The sequence below is a fragment of the Ptiloglossa arizonensis genome, unplaced genomic scaffold, assembly GCF_051014685.1.
Source record: "Ptiloglossa arizonensis isolate GNS036 unplaced genomic scaffold, iyPtiAriz1_principal scaffold0446, whole genome shotgun sequence".
Taxonomy (NCBI): domain Eukaryota; kingdom Metazoa; phylum Arthropoda; class Insecta; order Hymenoptera; family Colletidae; genus Ptiloglossa; species Ptiloglossa arizonensis.
The window spans coordinates 26,781-49,662 of NW_027478816.1; the positions used below are offsets into that span (position 1 = coordinate 26,781).

The following is a 22,882-nucleotide window of genomic DNA, read 5'->3' on the forward strand; positions in this document are numbered from 1 at the left end:
TTTCTCCGTTTCTTTCTTCGTTTCTCCGTTTCTTTGTTCGTTTCTCCGTTTCTTTGTTCTTTTCTCCGTTTCTTTGTTCGTTTCTCCGTTTCTTTCTTCGTTTCTCCGTTCCTTTCTTTGTTTCTCCGTTTCCTTCCTCATTTCTCCGTTCATTTCTTCGTTTCTCCGTTTCTTTCTTCGTTTCTCCGTTTATTTCTTCGTTTCTCCATTTATTTCTCCCTTTCTTTGTTCGTTTCTCCGTTTCTTTGTTCGTTTCGCCGTTTCTTTGTTCGTTTCTCCGTTTCTTTGTTCGTTTCTCCGTTTCTTTGTTCGTTTCTCCGTTTCTTTGTTCGTTTCTCCGTTTCTTTTTCCGTTTTTCGGTTTATTTCTTCGTCTCTCCACTTATTTCTCCGTTTCTTTCCTCGTTTCTCCGTATCTTTCTTCGTGTCTCCGTTTCTTTCATCGCTTCTCCGTTTCTTTCTTCGTTTCTTCGTTTCTTTCTTCGTTACTCCTTCTCTTCCTTCGTTTCTCCGTTTCTCTCTTCGTTTCTCAGTTTCTTTCTTCGTTTCTCCGTTTCTTTCTTTGTTTCTCAGTTTCTTTCTTCGTTTCTCCGTTTCTTTCTGCGTTTCTCCGTTTCTTTCTACGTTTCTCCGTTTCTTTCTTCGTTTCTCCGATTCTTTGTTCGTTTCTCCGTTTCTTTCTCCGTTTCTCGGTCCATTTATTCGTTTCTCCATTAACTTCTCCGATTCTCCGTTTCTTTCTTCGTTTCTCAGTTTCTTTCTTCGTTTCACCGTTTCTTTCTTCGTTTCTCCGTTTCTTTCTTCGTTTCTCCGTTTCTTTCTTCGTTTCTCCGTTTCTATCTTCGTTTCTCCGTTTCTTTCTTCGTTTCTCCGTTTATTTCTTCGTTTCTCCATTTATTTCTCCCTTTCTTTGTTCGTTTCTCCGTTTCTTTGTTCATTTCTCCTTTTCTTTGTTCGTTTCCCCGTTTCTTTGTTCGTTTCTCCGTTTCTTTGTTCTTTTCTCCGTTTCTTTGTTCGTTTCTCCGTTTCTTTCTTCGTTTCTCCGTTCCTTTCTTTGTTTCTCCGTTTCCTTCCTCATTTCTCCGTTCATTTCTTCGTTTCTCCGTTTCTTTCTTCGTTTCTCCGTTTATTTCTTCGTTTCTCCATTTATTTCTCCCTTTCTTTGTTCGTTTCTCCGTTTCTTTGTTCGTTTCGCCGTTTCTTTGTTCGTTTCTCCGTTTCTTTGTTCGTTTCTCCGTTTCTTTGTTCGTTTCTCCGTTTCTTTGTTCGTTTCTCCGTTTCTTTTTCCGTTTTTCGGTTTATTTCTTCGTCTCTCCACTTATTTCTCCGTTTCTTTCCTCGTTTCTCCGTATCTTTCTTCGTGTCTCCGTTTCTTTCATCGCTTCTCCGTTTCTTTCTTCGTTTCTTCGTTTCTTTCTTCGTTACTCCTTTTCTTCCTTCGTTTCTCCGTTTCTCTCTTCGTTTCTCAGTTTCTTTCTTCGTTTCTCCGTTTCTTTCTTCGTTTCTCAGTTTCTTTCCTCGTTTCTCCGTTTCTTTCTTCGTGTCTCCGTTTCTTTCCTCGTTTCTCCGTTTCTTTCTTCGTTTCTTCGTTTCTTTCTTCGTTACTCCTTTTCTTCCTTCGTTTCTCCGTTTCTCTCTTCGTTTCTCAGTTTCTTTCTTCGTTTCTCCGTTTCTTTCTTCGTTTCTCAGTTTCTTTCTTCGTTTCTCCGTTTCTTTCTGCGTTTCTCCGTTTCTTTCTACGTTTCTCCGTTTCTTTCTTCGTTTCTCCGATTCTTTGTTCGTTTCTCCGTTTCTTTCTCCGTTTCTCGGTCCATTTATTCGTTTCTCCATTTACTTCTCCGATTCTCCGTTTCTTTCTTCGTTTCTCAGTTTCTTTCTTCGTTTCTCCGTTTCTTTCTTCGTTTCTCCGTTTCTTTCTTCGTTTCTCCGTTTCTTTCTTCGTTTCTCCGTTTCTATCTTCGTTTCTCCGTTTCTTTCTTCGTTTCTCCGTTTATTTCTTCGTTTCTCCATTTATTTCTCCCTTTCTTTGTTCGTTTCTCCGTTTCTTTGTTCGTTTCTCCGTTTCTTTGTTCGTTTCCCCGTTTCTTTGTTCGTTTCTCCGTATCTTTGTTCGTTTCTCCGTTTCTTTTTCCGTTTTTCGGTTTATTTCTTCGTCTCTCCATTTATTTCTCCGTTTCTTTCCTCGTTTCTCCGTTTCATTCTTCGTTTCTCCGTTTCTTTCTTCGTTTCTCCGTTTCTTTCTTCGTTTCTCCGTTTCTTTCTTCGTTTCTCCGTCTCTTTCTCCGTTTCTCCGTTTCTTTGTTCGTTTCTGCGTTTCTTTCTTCGTTTCTCCGTTTCTTTCTTCGTTTCTCCGTTTCTTTGTTCGTTTCTCCGTTTCTTTCTCCGTTTCTCGGTCTATTTCTTTGCTTCTCCATTTATTACTTCGATTCTCCGTTTCTTTCTTCGTTTCTTCGTTTCTTTGTTCGTATCTCCGTTTCTTTCTTCGTTTCGCCGTTTCTTTCTTTTTTCTCCGTTTCTTTCTTCGTTTCTCCGTTTCTTTCTTCGTTTCTCCGTTTATTTCTTCGTTTCTCCATTTATTTCTCCGTTTCTTTGTTCGTTTCTCCGTTTCTTTTTCCGTTTCTCTGTTTATTTCTTCGTTTCTCCATTTATTTCACCGTTTCTTTCCTCGTTTCTCCGTTTCATTCTTCGTTTCTCCGTTTCTTTCTTCGTTTCTCCGTTTCTTTCTTCGTTTCTCCGTTTCTTTCTTCGTTTCTCCGTCTCTTTCTCCGTTTCTCCGTTTCTTTGTTCGTTTCTGCGTTTCTTTCTTCGTTTCTCCGTTTCTTTCTTCGTTTCTCCGTTTCTTTGTTCGTTTCTCCGTTTCTTTCTCCGTTTCTCGGTCTATTTCTTTGCTTCTCCATTTATTACTTCGATTCTCCGTTTCTTTCTTCGTTTCTTCGTTTCTTTGTTCGTATCTCCGTTTCTTTCTTCGTTTCGCCGTTTCTTTCTTTTTTTCTCCGTTTCTTTCTTCGTTTCTCCGTTTCTTTCTTCGTTTCTCCGTTTATTTCTTCGTTTCTCCATTTATTTCTCCGTTTCTTTGTTCGTTTCTCCGTTTCTTTTTCCGTTTCTCTGTTTATTTCTTCGTTTCTCCATTTATTTCACCGTTTCTTTCTTCGTTTCTCCGTTTCTTTCTTCGTTTCTCCGTTTCATTCTTCGTTTATCCGTTTCTTTCTTCGCTTCTTTCTTCGTTTCTCCATTTCTTTCTTCGTTTCTCCGTTTCCTTGTTCGTTTCTCCGTTTATTTCTTCGTTTCTCCACTTATTTCTCCGTTTATTTCTTCGTTTCTCCACTTATTTCTCCGTTTATTTCTTCGTTTCTTCGTTTCTTTCTTCGTTATACCGTTTCCTTCTTCGTTTCTCCGTTCCTTTCCTCGTTTCTCCGTTTCTTTCTTCGTTTCTCCATTTATTTCTTCGTTTCTCCATTTATTTCTCCGTTTCTTTCTTCGTTTCTCCGTTTCTTTGTTCGTTTCTCCGTTTCTTTGTTCATTTCTCCGTTTCTTTGTTCGTTTCTCCTATTCTTTGTTCGTTTCACCGTTTCTTTCTTTGTTTCTCCGTTTCTTTGTTCGTTTCTCCGTTTATATCTTCGTTTCTCCATTTATTCCTCCGTTTCTCCGTTTCTTTCTTCGTGTCTCCGTTTCTTTGTTCGTTTCTCCCTTTCTTTGTTCGTTTCTCCGTTTCTTTCTTCGTTTCTCTGTTTCTTTGTTCGTTTCTCCGTTTCTCTCTCCGTTTCTCGGTTTATTACTTCGTTTCTCCATTTATTTCTCCGATGCTCCGTTTCTTTCTTCGTTTCTTCGTTTCTTTCTTCGTTTCTCCGTTTCTTTCTTCGTTTCTCCGTTTCTTTGTTCGTTTCTCCATTTCTTTGTTCGTTTCTCCGTTTCTTTGTTCATTTCTCCGTTTCTTTGTTCGTTTCTCCTATTCTTTGTTCGTTTCTCCGTTTCTTTCTTTGTTTCTCCGTTTCTTTGTTCGTTTCTCCGTTTATATCTTCGTTTCTCCATTTATTCCTCCGTTTCTCCGTTTCTTTCTTCGTGTCTCCGTTTCTTTCTTCGTTTCTCCGTTTCTTTCTTCGTTTCTCCGTTTCTTTCTTCGTTTCTCCGTTTCATTCTTCGTTTCTCCGTTTCTTTGTTCGTTTCTCCATTTCTTTGTTCGTTTCTCCGTTTCTTTGTTCATTTCTCCGTTTCTTTGTTCGTTTCTCCTATTCTTTGTTCGTTTCTCCGTTTCTTTCTTTGTTTCTCCGTTTCTTTGTTCGTTTCTCCGTTTATATCTTCGTTTCTCCATTTATTCCTCCGTTTCTCCGTTTCTTTCTTCGTGTCTCCGTTTCTTTGTTCGTTTCTCCCTTTCTTTGTTCGTTTCTCCGTTTCTTTCTTCGTTTCTCTGTTTCTTTGTTCGTTTCTCCGTTTCTCTCTCCGTTTCTCGGTTTATTACTTCGTTTCTCCATTTATTTCTCCGATGCTCCGTTTCTTTCTTCGTTTCTTCGTTTCTTTCTTCGTTTCTCCGTTTCTTTCTTCGTTTCTCCGTTTCTTTGTTCGTTTCTCCATTTCTTTGTTCGTTTCTCCGTTTCTTTTTTTCATTTCTCCGTTTCTTTGTTCGTTTCTCCTATTCTTTGTTCGTTTCTCCGTTTCTTTCTTTGTTTCTCCGTTTCTTTGTTCGTTTCTCCGCTTATATCTTCGTTTCTCCATTTATTCCTCCGTTTCTCCGTTTCTTTCTTCGTGTCTCCGTTTCTTTCTTCGTTTCTCCGTTTCTTTCTTCGTTTCTCCGTTTCTTTCTTCGTTTCTCCGTTTCATTCTTCGTTTCTCCGTTTCTTTGTTCGTTTCTCCATTTCTTTGTTCGTTTCTCCGTTTCTTTGTTCATTTCTCCGTTTCTTTGTTCGTTTCTCCTATTCTTTGTTCGTTTCTCCGTTTCTTTCTTTGTTTCTCCGTTTCTTTGTTCGTTTCTCCGTTTATATCTTCGTTTCTCCATTTATTCCTCCGTTTCTCCGTTTCTTTCTTCGTGTCTCCGTTTCTTTGTTCGTTTCTCCCTTTCTTTGTTCGTTTCTCCGTTTCTTTCTTCGTTTCTCCGTTTCTTTCTTCGTTTCTCCGTTTATTTCTTCGTTTCTCCATTTATTTCTCCGTTTCTCCGTTTCATTGTTCGTTTCTCCGTTTCTTTGTTCGTTTCTCCGTTTCTTTCTTCGTTTCTCCGTTTCTTTCTTCGTTTCTTTCTTCGTTACACCGTTTTTTTCTTCGTTTCTCCGTTTCTTTCTTCGTTTCTCCGGTTCTTTCTTCGTTTCTCCGTTTATTTCTTCGTTTCTCCATTTATTCCTTCGTTTCTCCATTTCTTTCTTCGTTTCTCCGTTTCTTTGTTCGTTTCCCCGTTTCTTTCTTCGTTTCTCCGTTTCTTTCATCGTTTCTTCGTTTCTCCGTTTCTTTCTTCGTTTCTCCGTTTCATTCTTCGTTTCTCCGTTTCTTTCTTCGTTTCTCCGTTTCTTTGTCCGTTTCTCCGTTTCTTTCTTCGTTTCTCCGTTTCCTTCCTCATTTCTCCGTTCATTTCTTCGTTTCTCCGTTTCATTCTTCGTTTCTGCGTTTCTTTGCTCGTTTCTCCATTTATTTCTCCGTTCGTCCGTTTCTTTCTTCGTTTCTCCGTTTCTTTGTTCGTTTCCCCGTTTCTTTGTTCCTATCTCCGTTTCTTTCTTCGTTTCTCCGTTTCTTTCTTCGTTTCTCCGTTTCTTTCTTCGTCTCTCCGTTTCTTTCTTCGTTTCTCCGTTTCTTTCTTCGTCTCTCCGTTTCTTTCTTCGTTTCTCCGTTTCTTTCTTTGTTTCTCCGTTTCTTTCTACGTTTCTCCGTTTCTTTGTTCGTTTCTCCGTTTCTTTGTTCGTTTCTCCGTTTCTTTCTTCGTTTCTCCGTTCCTTTCTTTGTTTCTCCGTTTCCTTCCTCATTTCTCCGTTCATTTCTTCGTTTCTCCGTTTCTTTCTTCGTTTCTCCGTTTATTTCTTCGTTTCTCCATTTATTTCTCCGTTTCTTTGTTCGTTTCTCCGTTTCTTTTTCCGTTTCTCTGTTTATTTCTTCGTTTCTCCATTTATTTCACCGTTTCTTTCTTCGTTTCTCCGTTTATTTCTTCGTTTCTCCACTTATTTCTCCGTTTATTTCTTCGTTTCTCCACTTATTTCTCCGTTTATTTCTTCGTTTCTTCGTTTCTTTCTTCGTTATACCGTTTCCTTCTTCGTTTCTCCGTTTCTTTCCTCGTTTCTCCGTTTCTTTCTTCGTTTCTCCATTTATTTCTTCGTTTCTCCATTTATTTCTCCGTTTCTTTCTTCGTTTCTCCGTTTCTTTGTTCGTTTCTCCGTTTCTTTGTTCATTTCTCCGTTTCTTTGTTCGTTTCTCCTATTCTTTGTTCGTTTCTCCGTTTCTTTCTTTGTTTCTCCGTTTCTTTGTTCGTTTCTCCGTTTATATCTTCGTTTCTCCATTTATTCCTCCGTTTCTCCGTTTCTTTCTTCGTGTCTCCGTTTCTTTGTTCGTTTCTCCCTTTCTTTGTTCGTTTCTCCGTTTCTTTCTTAGTTTCTCTGTTTCTTTGTTCGTTTCTCCGTTTCTCTCTCCGTTTCTCGGTTTATTACTTCGTTTCTCCATTTATTTCTCCGATGCTCCGTTTCTTTCTTCGTTTCTTCGTTTCTTTCTTCGTTTCTCCGTTTCTTTCTTCGTTTCTCCGTTTCTTTGTTCGTTTCTCCATTTCTTTGTTCGTTTCTCCGTTTCTTTGTTCATTTCTCCGTTTCTTTGTTCGTTTCTCCTATTCTTTGTTCGTTTCTCCGTTTCTTTCTTTGTTTCTCCGTTTCTTTGTTCGTTTCTCCGTTTATATCTTCGTTTCTCCATTTATTCCTCCGTTTCTCCGTTTCTTTCTTCGTGTCTCCGTTTCTTTCTTCGTTTCTCCGTTTCTTTCTTCGTTTCTCCGTTTCTTTCTTCGTTTCTCCGTTTCATTCTTCGTTTCTCCGTTTCTTTGTTCGTTTCTCCATTTCTTTGTTCGTTTCTCCGTTTCTTTGTTCATTTCTCCGTTTCTTTGTTCGTTTCTCCTATTCTTTGTTCGTTTCTCCGTTTCTTTCTTTGTTTCTCCGTTTCTTTGTTCGTTTCTCCGTTTATATCTTCGTTTCTCCATTTATTCCTCCGTTTCTCCGTTTCTTTCTTCGTGTCTCCGTTTCTTTGTTCGTTTCTCCCTTTCTTTGTTCGTTTCTCCGTTTCTTTCTTCGTTTCTCTGTTTCTTTGTTCGTTTCTCCGTTTCTCTCTCCGTTTCTCGGTTTATTACTTCGTTTCTCCATTTATTTCTCCGATGCTCCGTTTCTTTCTTCGTTTCTTCGTTTCTTTCTTCGTTTCTCCGTTTCTTTCTTCGTTTCTCCGTTTCTTTGTTCGTTTCTCCATTTCTTTGTTCGTTTCTCCGTTTCTTTGTTCATTTCTCCGTTTCTTTGTTCGTTTCTCCTATTCTTTGTTCGTTTCTCCGTTTCTTTCTTTGTTTCTCCGTTTCTTTGTTCGTTTCTCCGCTTATATCTTCGTTTCTCCATTTATTCCTCCGTTTCTCCGTTTCTTTCTTCGTGTCTCCGTTTCTTTCTTCGTTTCTCCGTTTCTTTCTTCGTTTCTCCGTTTCTTTCTTCGTTTCTCCGTTTCATTCTTCGTTTCTCCGTTTCTTTGTTCGTTTCTCCATTTCTTTGTTCGTTTCTCCGTTTCTTTGTTCATTTCTCCGTTTCTTTGTTCGTTTCTCCTATTCTTTGTTCGTTTCTCCGTTTCTTTCTTTGTTTCTCCGTTTCTTTGTTCGTTTCTCCGTTTATATCTTCGTTTCTCCATTTATTCCTCCGTTTCTCCGTTTCTTTCTTCGTGTCTCCGTTTCTTTGTTCGTTTCTCCCTTTCTTTGTTCGTTTCTCCGTTTCTTTCTTCGTTTCTCCGTTTCTTTCTTCGTTTCTCCGTTTATTTCTTCGTTTCTCCATTTATTTCTCCGTTTCTCCGTTTCATTGTTCGTTTCTCCGTTTCTTTGTTCGTTTCTCCGTTTCTTTCTTCGTTTCTCCGTTTCTTTCTTCGTTTCTTTCTTCGTTACACCGTTTTTTTCTTCGTTTCTCCGTTTCTTTCTTCGTTTCTCCGGTTCTTTCTTCGTTTCTCCGTTTATTTCTTCGTTTCTCCATTTATTCCTCCGTTTCTCCATTTCTTTCTTCGTTTCTCCGTTTCTTTGTTCGTTTCCCCGTTTCTTTCTTCGTTTCTCCGTTTCTTTCATCGTTTCTTCGTTTCTCCGTTTCTTTCTTCGTTTCTCCGTTTCATTCTTCGTTTCTCAGTTTCTTTCTTCGTTTCTCCGTTTCTTTGTCCGTTTCTCCGTTTCTTTCTTCGTTTCTCCGTTTCCTTCCTCATTTCTCCGTTCATTTCTTCGTTTCTCCGTTTCATTCTTCGTTTCTGCGTTTCTTTGCTCGTTTCTCCATTTATTTCTCCGTTCGTCCGTTTCTTTCTTCGTTTCTCCGTTTCTTTGTTCGTTTCCCCGTTTCTTTGTTCCTATCTCCGTTTCTTTCTTCGTTTCTCCGTTTCTTTCTACGTTTCTCCGTTTCTTTCTTCGTCTCTCCGTTTCTTTCTTCGTTTCTCCGTTTCTTTCTTTGTTTCTCCGTTTCTTTCTACGTTTCTCCGTTTCTTTGTTCGTTTCTCCGTTTCTTTGTTCGTTTCTCCGTTTCTTTCTTCGTTTCTCCGTTCCTTTCTTTGTTTCTCCGTTTCCTTCCTCATTTCTCCGTTCATTTCTTCGTTTCTCCGTTTCTTTCTTCGTTTCTCCGTTTATTTCTTCGTTTCTCCATTTATTTCTCCGTTTCTTTGTTCGTTTCTCCGTTTTCTTTTTCCGTTTCTCTGTTTATTTCTTCGTTTCTCCATTTATTTCACCGTTTCTTTCTTCGTTTCTCCGTTTCTTTCTTCGTTTCTCCGTTTCTTTCTTCGTTTATCCGTTTCTTTCTTCGCTTCTTTCTTCGTTTCTCAATTTCTTTCTTCGTTTCTCCGTTTCCTTGTTCGTTTCTCCGTTTATTTCTCCGTTTCTCCACTTATTTCTCCGTTTATTTCTTCGTTTCTCCACTTATTTCTCCGTTTATTTCTTCGTTTCTTCGTTTCTTTCTTCGTTATACCTTTTCCTTCTTCGTTTCTCCGTTTCTTTCCTCGTTTCTCCGTTTCTTTCTTCGTTTCTCCATTTATTTCCTCGTTTCTCAATTTATTTCTCCGTTTCTTTCTTCGTTTCTCCGTTTCTTTGTTCGTTTCTCCGTTTCTTTGTTCATTTCTCCGTTTCTTTGTTCGTTTCTCCTATTCTTTGTTCGTTTCTCCGTTTCTTTCTTTGTTTCTCCGTTTCTTTGTTCGTTTCTCCGTTTATATCTTCGGTTCTCCATTTGTTCCTCCGTTTCTCCGTTTCTTTCTTTGTGTCTCCGTTTCTTTGTTCGTTTCTCCCTTTCTTTGTTCGTTTCTCCGTTTCTTTCTTCGTTTCTCTGTTTCTTTGTTCGTTTCTCCGTTTCTCTCTCCGTTTCTCGGTTTATTACTTCGTTTCTCCATTTATTTCTCCGATGCTCCGTTTCTTCGTTTCTTTCTTCGTTTCTCCGTTTCTTTCTTCGTTTCTCCGTTTCTTTCTTCGTTTCTCCGTTTCTTTCTTCGTTTCTCCGTTTCATTCTTCGTTTCTCCGTTTCTTTGTTCGTTTCTCCATTTCTTTGTTCGTTTCTCCGTTTCTTTGTTCATTTCTCCGTTTCTTTGTTCGTTTCTCCTATTCTTTGTTCGTTTCTCCGTTTCTTTCTTTGTTTCTCCGTTTCTTTGTTCGTTTCTCCGTTTATATCTTCGTTTCTCCATTTATTCCTCCGTTTCTCCGTTTCTTTCTTCGTGTCTCCGTTTCTTTGTTCGTTTCTCCCTTTCTTTGTTCGTTTCTCCGTTTCTTTCTTCGTTTCTCTGTTTCTTTGTTCGTTTCTCCGTTTCTCTCTCCGTTTCTCGGTTTATTACTTCGTTTCTCCATTTATTTCTCCGATGCTCCGTTTCTTTCTTCGTTTCTTCGTTTCTTTCTTCGTTTCTCCGTTTCTTTCTTCGTTTCTCCGTTTCTTTCTTCGTTTCTCCGTTTCTTTCTTCGTTTCTCCGTTTCTTTCTTCGTTTCTCCGTTTCATTCTTCGTTTCTCCGTTTCTTTGTTCGTTTCTCCATTTCTTTGTTCGTTTCTCCGTTTCTTTGTTCATTTCTCCGTTTCTTTGTTCGTTTCTCCTATTCTTTGTTCGTTTCTCCGTTTCTTTCTTTGTTTCTCCGTTTCTTTGTCCGTTTCTCCGTTTATATCTTCGTTTCTCCATTTATTCCTCCGTTTCTCCGTTTCTTTCTTCGTGTCTCCGTTTCTTTGTTCGTTTCTCCCTTTCTTTGTTCGTTTCTCCGTTTCTTTCTTCGTTTCTCAGTTTCTTTCTTCGTTTCTCCGTTTATTTCTTCGTTTCTCCATTTATTTCTCCGTTTCTCCGTTTCATTGTTCGTTTCTCCGTTTCTTTGTTCGTTTCTCCGTTTCTTTCTTCGTTTCTCCGTTTCTTTCTTCGTTTCTTTCTTCGTTACACCTTTTTTTTCTTCGTTTCTCCGTTTCTTTCTTCGTTTCTCCGGTTCTTTCTTCGTTTCTCCGTTTATTTCTACGTTTCTCCATTTATTTCTCCGTTTCTCCGTTTCTTTCTTCGTTTCTCCGTTTCTTTGTTCGTTTCTCCGTTTCTTTGTTCATTTCTCCGTTTCTTTGTTCGTTTCTCCATTTCTTTGTTCGTTTCTCCATTTCTTTGTTCGCTTCTCCGTTTCTTTCTTTGTTTCTCCTTTTCTTTCTTCGTTTCTCCGTTTATTTCTTCGTTTCTCCATTTATTCCTCCGTTTCTCCATTTCTTTCTTCGTTTCTCCGTTTCTTTGTTCGTTTCCCCGTTTCTTTCTTCGTTTTTCCGTTTCTTTCATCGTTTCTTCGTTTCTCCGTTTCTTTCTTCGTTTCTCCGTTTCATTCTTCGTTTCTCCGTTTCTTTCTTCGTTTCTCCGTTTCTTTGTCCGTTTCTCCGTTTCTTTCTTCGTTTCTCCGTTCCTTTCTTTGTTTCTCCGTTTCCTTCCTCATTTCTCCGTTCATTTCTTCGTTTCTCCGTTTCATTCTTCGTTTCTGCGTTTCTTTGTTCGTTTCTCTGTTTCTTTCTTCGTTTCTCCGTTTCTTTCTTCGTTTCTATCTTCGTTTCTCCGTTTCTTTCTTCGTTTCTCCGTTTCCTTGTTCGTTTCTCCGTTTATTTCTTCGTTTCTCCATTTATTTCTCCGTTTCTTTCTTCGTTTCTCCGTTTCTTTGTTCGTTTCTCCGTTTCTTTCTTCGTTTCTCCGTTTCTTTCTTCGATTCTCCGTTCCTTTCTTCGTTTCTCCGTTTCTTTCTTCGTTTCTCCGTTTCTTTATTCGTTTCTCCGTTTATTTCTTCGTTTCTCCGTTTATTTCTTCGTTTCTGCGTTTATTTCTCCGTTCCTCCGTTTCTTTGTTCGTTTCTCCGTTTCTTTGTTCGTTTCTCCGTTTCTTTGTTCGTATCTCCGTTTCTTTCTTCGTTTCTCCGTTTCTTTCTTCGTTTCTCCGTTTCTTTCTTCGTTTCTCCGTTTCCTTGTTCGCGTCTCCGTTTATTTCTTCGTTTCTCCATTTATTTCTCCGTTTCATTCTTCGTTTCTCCGTTTCTTTCTTCGCTTCTCCGTTTCCTTGTTCGTTTCTCCGTTTATTTCTTCGTTTCTCCATTTATTTCTCCGTTTCTCCGTTTCTTTGTTCGTTTCTCCGTTTCTTTCTTCGTTTCTCCGTTTCTTTGTTCGTTTCTCCGTTTCTTTCTTCGTTTCTCCGTTTCTTTTTTCATTTCCCCGTTTCTTTCTTCGTTTCTGCTCTTTCTTTCTTCGTTTCTCCGTTCCTTTCTTTGTTTCTCCGTTTCCTTCCTCATTTCTCCGTTCATTTCTTCGTTTCTCCGTTTCTTTCTTCGTTTCTCCGTTTATTTCTTCGTTTCTCCATTTATTTCTCCGTTTCTCCGTTTCTTTGTTCGTTTCTCCGTTTCTTTCTTCGTTTCTCCATTTCTTTGTTCGTTTCTCTGTTTCTTTCTTCGTTTCTCCGTTTCTTTCTTCGTTTCTATCTTCGTTTCTCCGTTTCTTTCTTCGTTTCTCCGTTTCCTTGTTCGTTTCTCCGTTTATTTCCACGTTTCTCCATTTATTTCTCCGTTTCTTTCTTCGTTTCTTCGTTTCTTTCTTCGTTACACTGTTTCTTTCTTCGTTTCTCCGTTTCTTTCTTCGTTTCTCCGTTTCTTCCTTCGTTTCTCCGTTTATTTCTTCGTTTCTCCATTTATTTCTCCGTTTCTCCGTTTCTTTCTTCCTTTCTCCGTTTCTTTGTTCGTTTCTCCGTTTCTTTCTTCGTTTCTCCGTTTCTTTTTTCATTTCCCCGTTTCTTTCTTCGTTTCTGCGTTTCTTTCTTCCTTTCTCCGTTTCTTTCTTCGTTTCTCCGTTTCTTTGTTCGTTTCCCCGTTTCTTTGTTCCTATCTCCGTTTCTTTCTTCGTTTCTCCGTTTCTTTCTTCGTTTCTCCGTTTCTTTCTTCGTCTCTCCGTTTCTTTCTTCGTTTCTCCGTTTCTTTCTTCGTTTCTCCGTTTCTTTCTTCGTTTCTCCGTTTATTTCTACGTTTCTCCATTTATTTCTCCGTTTCTCCGTTTCTTTGTTCGTTTCTCCGTTTCTTTGTCCATTTCTCCATTTCTTTGTTCGCTTCTCCGTTTCTTTTTCCGTTTCTCGGTTTATTTCTTCGTTTCTCCATTTATTTCTCCGTTTCTTTCTTCGTTTCTCCGTTTGTTTGTTCGTTTCTCCGTTTCTTTGTTCGTTCCTCCGTTCTTTCTTCGTTTCTCCGTTTCTTTCTTCGTTTCTATGTTTCTTCCTTCGTTTCTTTCTTCGTTTCTCCGTTTCTTTCTTCGCTTCTCCGTTTCCTTGTTCGTTTCTCCGTTTATTTCTTCGTTTCCCCATTTACTTCTCCGCTTTTTTCTTCGTTTCTCCGTCTCATTCTTCGTTTCCCCGTTTCTTTCTTCGTTTCTCTGTTTCTTTCTTCATTTCTCCGTTTCTTTCTTCGTTTCTGCGTTTCTTTCTTCGTTTCTCCGACTCTTTCTTCGTTTCTCCGTTTCTTTGTTCGTTTCTCCGTTTCTTTCTTCGTTTCTCCGTTTCTTTCTTCGTTTCTCCGTTTCTTTCTTCGTTTCTCCGTTTCTTTCTTCGTTTCTCCGTTTATTTCTTCGTTTCTCCATTTATTTCTCCTTTTCTCCGTTTCTTTGTTCGTTTCTCCGTTTCTTTGTTCGTTTCTCCATTTCTTTGTTCGTTTCTCTGTTTCTTTCTTCGTTTCTCCGTTTCTTTCTTCGTTTCTATCTTCGATTCTCCGTTTCTTTCTTCGTTTCTCCGTTTCCTTGTTCGTTTCTGCGTTTATCTCCACGTTTCTCCATTTATTTCTCCGTTTCTTTCTTCGTTTCTTCGTTTCTTTCTTCGTTACACCGTTTCTTTCTTCGTTTCTCCGTTTCTTTCTTCGTTTCTTCGTTTCTTTCTTCGTTACACCGTTTCTTTCCTCGTTTCTCCATTTATTTCTCCGTTTCTCCGTTTCTTTGTTCGTTTCTCCGTTTCTTTGTTCGTTTCTCCGTTTCTTTCTTCGCTTCTCCGTTTCCTTGTTCGCGTCTCCGTTTATTTCTTCGTTTCTCCATTTATTTCTCCGTTTCATTCTTCGTTTCTCCGTTTCTTTGTTCGTTTCTCCGTTTCTTTGTTCGTTTCTCCGTTTCTTTGTTCGTTTCTCCGTTTCTTTCTTCGTTTCTGCGTTTCTTTCTTCGTTTCTCCGTTTCTTTCTTCGTTTATCCGTTTCTTTGTTCGTTTCTCCGTTTCTTTGTTCGTATCTCCGTTTCTTTCTTCGTTTCTCCGTTTCCTTGTTCGCGTCTCCGTTTATTTCTTCGTTTCTCCATTTATTTCTCCGTTTCATTCTTCGTTTCTCCATTTCTTTGTTCGTTTCTCCGTTTCTTTGTTCGTTTCTCCGTTTCTTTGTTCGTTTCTCCGTTTCTTTGTTCGTTTCTCCGTTCCTTTCTTCGTTTCTGCGTTTATTTCTTCGTTTCTCCGTTTCTTTCTTCGTTTATCCGTTTCTTTGTTCGTTTCTCCGTTTCTTTGTTCGTATCTCCGTTTCTTTCTTCGTATCACCGTTTCTTTGTTTGTTTCTCCGTTCCTTTGTTCGTTTCTCCGTTTCTTTCTTCGTTTCTCCGTTTCTTTCTTCGTTTCTCCGTTTCTTTCTTCGTTTCTGCGTTTCTTTGTTCGTTTGTCCGTTTCTTTCTTCGTTTCTCCGTTTATTTCTTCGTTTCTCCACTTATTTCTCCGTTTCTTTCTTCGTTTCTGCGTTTCTTTATTCGTTTCTCCGTTTCTTTCTTCGTTTCTCCGTTTCTTTCTTCGTTTCTGCGTTTCTTTCTTCGTTTCTCCGTTTCTTTCTTCGTTTCTCCGTTTCTTTGTTCGTTTCTCCGTTTCCTTCTTCGTTTCTCCGTTTCATTCTTCGTTTCTGCGTTTCATAGTTCGTTTCTCCGTTTCTTTCTTCGTTTCTCGGTTTCTATGTTCGTTTCTCCGTTTCTATCTTCGTTTCTGCGTTTCTTTCTTCGTTTCTCCGTTTCTTTCTTCGATTTTCCGTTTCTTTCTTCGTTTCTCCATTTCTTGCTTCTATTCTTCATTCCGTTCTTCGTTTCTCGGTTTCTTTTTTCGTTTCTTCGTGTCTTTCTTCGCTTCTCCGTTTCTTTCTTCGTTTCTCCGTTTCTTTCTTCGTTTCTCCGTTTCTTTCTTCGATTTTCCGTTTCTTTCTTCGTTTCTCCATTTCTTTCTTCTATTCTTCATTCCGTTCTTCGTTTCTCGGTTTCTTTCTTCGTTTCTTCGTGTCTTTCTTCGCTTCTCCGTTTCTTTCTCCGTTTCTCCGTTTCTCCGTTTTTCCGTTTCTCCGTTTCTCCGTTTCTCCGTTTCTCCGTTTCTCCGTTTCTCCGTTTTTCCCTTTCTCCGTTTCTCCGTTTCTCCGTTTCTCCGTTTCTCCGTTTCTCCGTTTCTCCGTTTCTCCGTTTCTCCGTTTCTCCGTTTCTCCGTTCCTCCGTTTCTCCGTTTCTCCGTTTCTCCGTTTCGCCGTTTCTCCGTTTCACCGTTTCTTTGTTCGTTCCTCCGTTTCTTTCTCCGTTTCTCCGTTTATTTCTTCGTTCCTCCGTTTCTTTCTCCGTTTCTCCGTTTATTTCTTCGTTTCTCCATTTATTTCTCCGTCTCTCCGTTTCTTTATTCGTTTCTCCGTTTCTTTGTTCGTTTCTCCGTTTCTTTCTTCGTTTCTCCGTTTCTTTCTTCGTTTCTCCGTTTCTTTCTTCGATTTTCCGTTTCTTTCTTCGTTTCTCCATTTCTTTCTTCTATTCTTCATTCCGTTCTTCATTTCTCGGTTTCTTTCTTCGTTTCTTCGTGTCTTTCTTCGCTTCTCCGTTTCTTTCTTCGTTTCTCCGTTTCTTTCTTCGTTTCTTCGTGTCTTTCTTCGTTTCTCCGTTTCCTTCTTCGTTTCTCCGTTTCTTCCTTCGTTTCTCCGTTTCTCCGTTTCTCCGTTTCTCCGTTTCTCCGTTTCTCCGTTCCTCCGTTGCTCCGGTGCTCCGTTTCACGGTTTCTCCGTTTCTCGGTTTCTCTGTTTCTCTGTATCTCCGTTTCTCCGTTTCTCGGTTTCTCAGTTTCTTCGTTTCTCCGTTTCACCGTTTCTTTGTTCGTTCCTCCGTTTCTTTCTCCGTTTCTCAGTTTATTTCTTCGTTTCTCCATTTATTTCTCCGTTTCTCCGTTTCTTTGTTCGTTTCTCCGTTTCTTTGTTCGTTTCTCCGTTTCTTTCTTCGTTTCTCCGTTTCTTTCTTCGTTTCTCCGTTTCTTTCTTCGATTTTTCGATTCTTTCTTCGTTTCTCCATTTCTTTCTTCTATTCTTCATTCCGTTCTTCGTTTCTCGGTTTCTTTCTTCGTTTCTTCGTGTCTTTCTTCGTTTCTCCGTTTCTTCCTTCATTTCTCCGTTTCTCCGGTTCTCCGTTTCTCCGTTTCTCCGTTTCTCCGTTTCTCCGTTCCTCCGTTTCTCCGGTGCTCCGTTTCTCGGTTTCTCTGTTTCTCTGTTTCTCCGTTTCTCCGTTTCTCGGTTTCTCAGTTTCTCCGTTTCTCAGTTTCTCCGTTTCACCGTTTCTTTGTTCGTTCCTCCGTTTCTTTCTCCGTTTCTCCGTTTATTTCTTCGTTTCTCCATTTATTTCTCCGTTTCTTCGTGTCTTTCTTGGCCTCTCCGTTTCTTTCTTCGTTTCTCCGTTTCTTTCTTCGTTTCTCCATTTATTTCTCCGTTTCTCCGTTTCTTTGTTCGTTTCTACGTTTCTTTCTTCGTTTCTCCGTTTCTTTCTTCGTTTCTCCGTTTCTTTCTTCGATTTTCCGCTTCTTTCTTCGTTTCTCCATTTCTTTCTTCTATTCTTCATTCCATTCTTCATTTCTCGGCTTCTTTCTTCGTTTCTTCGTGTCTTTCTTCGCTTCTCCGTTTCTTTCTTCGTTTCTCCGTTTCTTTCATCGTTTCTTCGTGTCTTTCTTCGTTTCTCCGTTTCTTTCTTCGTTTCTCCGTTTCTTCCTTCGTTTCTCCGTTTCTCCGTTTCTCCGTTCCTCCGTTTCTCGGTTGCTCCGTTTCTCGGTTTCTCCGTTTCTCGGTTTCTCCGTTTCTCTGTTTCTCCGTTTCTCAGTTTCTCGGTTTCTCAGTTTCTCCGTTTCTCCGTTTCTCCGTTTCACCGTTTCTTTGTTCGTTCGTCCGTTTCTTTCTCCGTTTCTCCGTTTATTTCTTCGTTTCTCCATTTATTTCTCCGTTTCTCCGTTTCTTTGTCCGTTTCTCCGTTTCTTTCTTCTATTCTTCATTCCGTTCTTCGTTTCTCGGTTTCTTTCTTCGTTTCTTCGTGTCTGTGGGTAATCGGGAGAAAGGAAAGTACGCTAATTCTTTCGTTCACTGGCTTTATTGCGGATTCGGTCGTATCGCGTGGTCGTGTCGGTCGGGTCGAAGATCGGTCGAAGACTGGCTCCTCGGGGCTCGTCCCCGTCCCTTCTTTCTCCGACCATTCTTTAGGGCCCCGTTTATCGCCAGGCGACGATTGACAATTTTCGTGGCCAGCTTCGTTGCTGCGTTTTGTTTATCTCAAGAGGCGACGGTCTGGCGGCGTGCTCGAGCACGGGCCGGCACACCCGCCCCCTTGGTGAAAATAAGGGTACGCTTATTCATATCGGCTTGCCCGCAACGTAGCGGTCGGGAAAATGGACGCGTCTACCCGATTTCGTCGTGCGTTCGCTCTGCTCTTTCGTACGGGAATCCGCGGTGTCGTTGTCGGCCTTCCGCGGTGGGGGTTTGTTGGTTGCGCCCTGGCTGTCGTCCTGTAGCAGGTAGGCTGGCTTGAGTCTGTCTAACGACACTGGAACCACCCGATCCTTGACACGTATGTTGAAATGCTTCGGGTGTCGCTCGACTACCTCGTAAGGGCCGTCGTACGCCGGTTGCAGGGCGCCTTTGAGGCCGCCGTGCCTCACGAACACGTGCGTCGTTGTGGCGAGGTCCTTGAAGACGAACACCTTTCTGTTTCCGTGGCGCGTTACAGGCGTCGGGCGCAGTCCGCGGAAATGCTCGCGTAGTTTCGCGACGTAGGCTTCCTCGTTGTCGTTCGCGGTTCGCCGCTCTATCAATAATTCGCCCGGCAGGCGAATCGGTTCGCCGTACAACATTTCGGCCGGAGTCGCTTTGATGTCGTCCTTCCAGGCGGCTCGGATGCCTAAAAGGACGACCGGTAACGCCGCGGCCCAGCTGTCCGCGTGGCACACGATTGCCGATTTCAACTGGCGGTGGAATCGTTCCACCATGCCGTTCGCTGCTGGATGGTACGCAGTTGTACGCAAATGTTTCGTCCCGATCAGGAGCGACAATTGTTGGAATAAAGCGGATTCGAATTGTCGGCCCTGATCGGTTGTGATTCGATGGGGTGCGCCGAACCGGGCGATCCAACCCGCGAGTAACGCGTGAGCTACCCTCTCGGCGGTAACATCTTCAACGGGGAACGCTTCCGGCCAGCGTGCGTAACGATCGACACATGTTACGCAGTATCGATACCCCCTTGACATCGGCAACGGCCCGATGATGTCCACGTGGACATGCTCAAAACGCCCCGACGGCGTATCAAATCTACCCGCCGGTGTAGACACGTGCCTACTGGTCTTCGCTCGTTGGCACGGCACGCACGCCTGTGCCCAGGTTCTACAATCCTTCCGGATACCTGGCCACACAAAACGCTGCGCTACTAGCCGCGCGGTCGCTTTCGCCCCGGGATGCGCGAGATCGTGGATGGAATCGAAGGCGCGTTTTCGAAACTCCCTCGTCACGAATGGTCGCAATGAGGGGGTCGTCGTGTCGCAGTACACCGCCGAACTCCCGTCGGAAAACGCAACTCGCTTCAGCGCGAGTGACGTGCTCGATTGTAGCAACGCCTGTAATTCTTCGTCTCGCTGTTGGGAGTCGGCGAGTTTCGCATAGTCGAGGGCCCGGGAAATCTGCGCGACCCGTGACAAAGCGTCGGCCACGACGTTGTCTTTCCCGGACACGTGCCGGATGTCGGTTGTAAATTGTCCGATAAAGTCTAAATAGCGGAACTGTCGGGGGGTATGTTTCCCCGGTTTTTGCGCGAACGCGAAGGTGATCGGTTTATGGTCGGTAAAGATCGTGAATACGCGGCCTTCCACCATATGCCGAAAGTACCTGACGGCTTTATACACCGCCAGAAGTTCCCGGTCATACGGACTGTACTTCCGTTCGGCCTGCGTTAGCTTTTTCGTGAAGAAAGCTAATGGTTGCCATCCGTCGCCCGATCGCTGCTGCAACGCAGCTCCCACCGTGAAATCGGAAGCATCTGTAAAAAGTGCCAAAGGCAACGAGACGTCGGGGTGCGCGAGCAATGCCGCCCGCGCGAGGCTGTCCTTACACCGTTCGAACGCTTCGATTCTGTCCGGCGACCAGTCGACGGGGGTTCGGCCCTTGACGTTACCCTGAAGGGCTGCGTTTAGGGGGGCCTGAATCTCTGCGGCGGCCGGCACGAAACGCCGGTAGAAGTTTAGCATGCCCAGGAATTGTCGCAGTTCTTTAACTGTCTCTGGGCGTGGGAAAGTTCGAATTGCTTCGACTTTTTGCGGCAACGGTCGTGTGCCGCTCTCGTTCACCGCGTATCCCAAGAACGTCACTTCCGGCGCACCAAAAACGCACTTCGCGCAATTCACGAGCACTCCGTACTCGCTCAATCGTCTGAAAAGTTCGCGTAAATGATGTTCGTGCTCTTCGACCGAGCTCGATGCCACGAGAATGTCGTCGATGTAAACGTAGCACCAATCGAGTCCGCGTAACACCTCGTCCATAAAGCGCTGGAATGTCTGGGCCGCGTTTCGTAGACCGAACGACATCCAAGGGAACTCGAACAGCCCGAAAGGTGTAGTGATGGCGGTTTTAGGGATATCGTCCGGGTTCACTGGGATTTGGTTGTACGCCCGCACTAAATCTATCGTCGAGAACAACGTCTTGCCGGCCAGACATTGCGCAAAATCCTCGACGTGAGGCACCGGGTATTTATCCGGGATTGTTCTTGCGTTCAACGCCCGGTAGTCTCCGCACGGTCGCCATTCGTCGTTCTTCTTCGGGACCAGGTGCAGGGCCGACGACCAGCAACTTTCGGAACGGCGCGCCGTTCCGTCCCTCACCATGGCCTCGAACTCCGCTTTGGCGATTCGCAGTTTGTCGGGAGCGAGGCGTCGCGGTTTACAAGACACTGGTGGACCCGGTGTGGTCCTGATGTAGTGGCACGTCTCGTGTCTCGTCGTGCGGTGTCCTCCCGATGGTCGCGTGACGTCCGGGAACTCGGCAAGGATCGTATGGAATCTAGATTCCCCGGATATCGCTTTTACGCTTCCCGCTCGATTTTCGACCACGCGTCCCCCCGTCGATAACGTGGTTAACGCGTCCACCAGTTTTTTTGCTCGCAGGTCGACGAGGAGGTTGAAAAAGTTTAAAAAATCGGCGCCTATGATCGGGGTTGTAACGTCGGCAATGACGAATCGCCACGTGAAATCCCGTCTCAGCCCCAGGTTTAGACGGAACGTGACGTAACCGTAGGTCCGGATCGTCGAACCGTTCGCCGCGTATAGCTCGTACGTCGTCTTTTCGTGCACCCCCTTCGCCCGCGACCGTGGAAACACGCACAAATCCGATCCGGTGTCCACCATAAAAATTGTTCTGGTCATTCGATCCGTCACGAACAAGCGGCTTGTAGTCGGCACACGATCGCTTGCCGCCATTAACGATCGGCCCGATTGTTTTCCGCCACATGATTGCACGGCTGGCGGCATCTTCTCGCTGCGGTACCGAACATCCAATGGTACCAGCACCGGCCGTCCTCGGGGGGAGGCGAGGCATTATAGTCGCGCGACCTCGAAGGGCTCCGTCGGGCGTCACGCGACCTCGAAAAGCTCCGTCGGGCGTCACGCGACCTCGAAGGGCTCCGTCGGGCGTCCCGCGACGGCGGGCGCGAGTGGCGGTAATCGTCTCTGCTGACGCGGAGGGCCGCGATCTCACGGCGTAGCTCGGCCAACTCCGCGTGCATCCCGTCGGGTGCGGTCGACGCGGCGGTGACCTGGGGACCCGGTGTCACCTCTGCCACGGCGTCGGCGAGAGAAGCGAGCTCGGACAAACTTTCCTTCTTTTGTGATACCAACACCGATTGGATGTTCCGGGGGAGGCGCCCCAGCCACAGTGTCCTCAAAAATTCGTTCGACACCGTGTCGCCCGCAAGGTTTTGTAACCGGCGCAGGAAAGTCGATGGCTTCCGGTCGCCGATTTCCTCGTGCTCCAGGAGCGTGCGGATCTTCTGCTCCCTGGTGTCCGAGAGGCGTCGGATCAGTTCCGCTTTTAACGTATCGTACATGTTCTGCGTTGGCGGGTCGCTGATGATGTCGTTCACCAGGTCGGCGTACTGGTTCTCCAGATGCGCGCTTACGTAATGGTACTTGGTGGAATCCTGGGTGATTCCAGCCAGCACGAATTGCGACTCCAGCTGCCGGAACCATGTTTCTGGGTTCTTTTCCCAAAACGGCGGGACGCGAATCGCGACGCGTGCTACCGTGACGTCCTGCGGAAGGTCCGTCATCGCTGCCGCTGGCCTTCTCCCAATTCCACACCAATTCTTTCACGATCACTCACGTCGGGGTCACCAATTATGTGGGTAATCGGGAGAAAGGAAAGTACGCTAATTCTTTCGTTCACTGGCTTTATTGCGGATTCGGTCGTATCGCGTGGTCGTGTCGGTCGGGTCGAAGATCGGTCGAAGACTGGCTCCTCGGGGCTCATCCCCGTCCCTTCTTTCTCCGACCATTCTTTAGGGCCCCGTTTATCGCCAGGCGACGATTGACAATTTTCGTGGCCAGCTTCGTTGCTGCGTTTTGTTTATCTCAAGAGGCGACGGTCTGGCGGCGTGCTCGAGCACGGGCCGCCACAGTGTCTTTCTTCGCTTCTCCGTTTCTTTCTCCGTTTCTCCGTTTCTTTCTTCGTTTCTCCGTTTCTTCCTTCGTTTCTCCGTTTCTCCGTTTCGCCGTTTCACCGTTTCTCCGTTTCTCCGTTTCTCCGTTTCTCCGTTTCTCCGTTTCTCCGTTTCTCCGTTTCTCCGTTTCTCCGTTTCTCCGTTTCTCCGTTTCTCCGTTTCTCCGTTTCTCCGTTTCTCCGTTTCTCCGTTTCTCCGTTTCTCCGTTTCTCCGTTTCTCAGTTTCTCCGTTTCTCCGTTTCTCCGTTTCACCGTTTCTTTGTTCGTTCCTCCGTTTCTTTCTCCGTTTCTCCGTTCATTTCTTCGTCCCTCCGTTTGTTTCTCCGTTTCTCCGTTTATTTCTTCGTTTCTCCATTTATTTCTCCGTTTCTCCGTTTCTTTGTTCGTTTCTCCGTTTCTTTGTTCGTTTCTCCGTTTCTTTGTTCGTTTCTCCGTTTCTTTGTTCGTTTCTCCGTTTCTTTCTTCGTTTCTCCGTTTCTTTCTTCGTTTCTCCGTTTCTTTCTTCGATTTTCCGTTTCTTTCTTCGTTTCTCCATTTCTTTCTTCTATTCTTCATTCCGTTCTTCGTTTCTCGGTTTCTTTCTTCGTTTCTTCGTGTCTTTCTTCGCTTCTCCGTTTCTTTCTTCGTTTTTCCGTTTCTTTCTTCGTTTCTCCGTTTCTTTCTTCGTTTCTTCGTGTATTTCTTCGTTTCTCCGTTTCTTTCTTCGTTTCTCCGTTTCTTCCTTCGTTTTTCCGTTTCTCCGTTTCTCCGTTTCTCCGTTTCTCCGTTTCTCCGTTTCTCCGTTTCTCCGTTTCTCCGTTTCTCCGTTTCTCCGTTTCTCCGTTTCTCCGTTTCTCCGTTTCTCCGTTCCTCCGTTTCTCCGTTCCTCCGTTTCTCCGGTGCTCCGTTTCTCGGTTTCTCCGTTCCTCGGTTTCTCTGTTTCTCCATTTCTCCGTTTCTCGGTTTCTCAGTTTCTCCGTTTCTCCGTTTCTCCGTTTCACCGTTTCCTTGTTCGTTTCTCCGTTTCTTTGTTCGTTCTTCGTTTCTTTCTTCGGTTCTCCGTTTCTTTCTTCGATTTTCCGTTTCTTTCTTCGTTTCTTCATTTCTTTCTTCTATCCTTCATTCCCTTCTTCGTTTCTCGGTTTCTTTCTTCGCTTCTTCGTGTCTTTCTTCGCTTCTTCGTTTGTTTCTTCGTTTCTCCGATTCTTTCTTCGTTTCTCCGTTTCTTTCTTCGATTTTCCGTTTCTATCTTCGTTTCTCCATTTCTTTCTTCTATTCTTCATTCCGTTCTTCGTTTCTCGGTTTCTTTCTTCGTTTCTT

At 43.5% G+C, this 22,882-nt stretch overlaps 1 protein-coding gene across 1 annotated transcript; it reads right to left on the reverse strand.

Moving 5' to 3' along the window:
- Positions 1–19,809: 19,809 nt before the first annotated feature.
- On the reverse strand, positions 19,810–21,193 carry LOC143154655 (uncharacterized). Its single transcript, XM_076326618.1, has 3 exons — positions 20,623–21,193; positions 20,016–20,443; positions 19,810–19,929 (listed from the first exon to the last, which is right to left on the reverse strand). The coding sequence occupies exons 1-3, from the start codon at positions 21,191–21,193 to the stop codon at positions 19,810–19,812; spliced, it is 1,119 nt and encodes a 372-aa protein (XP_076182733.1).
- Between the last annotated feature and the right edge of the window lie 1,689 nt (positions 21,194–22,882).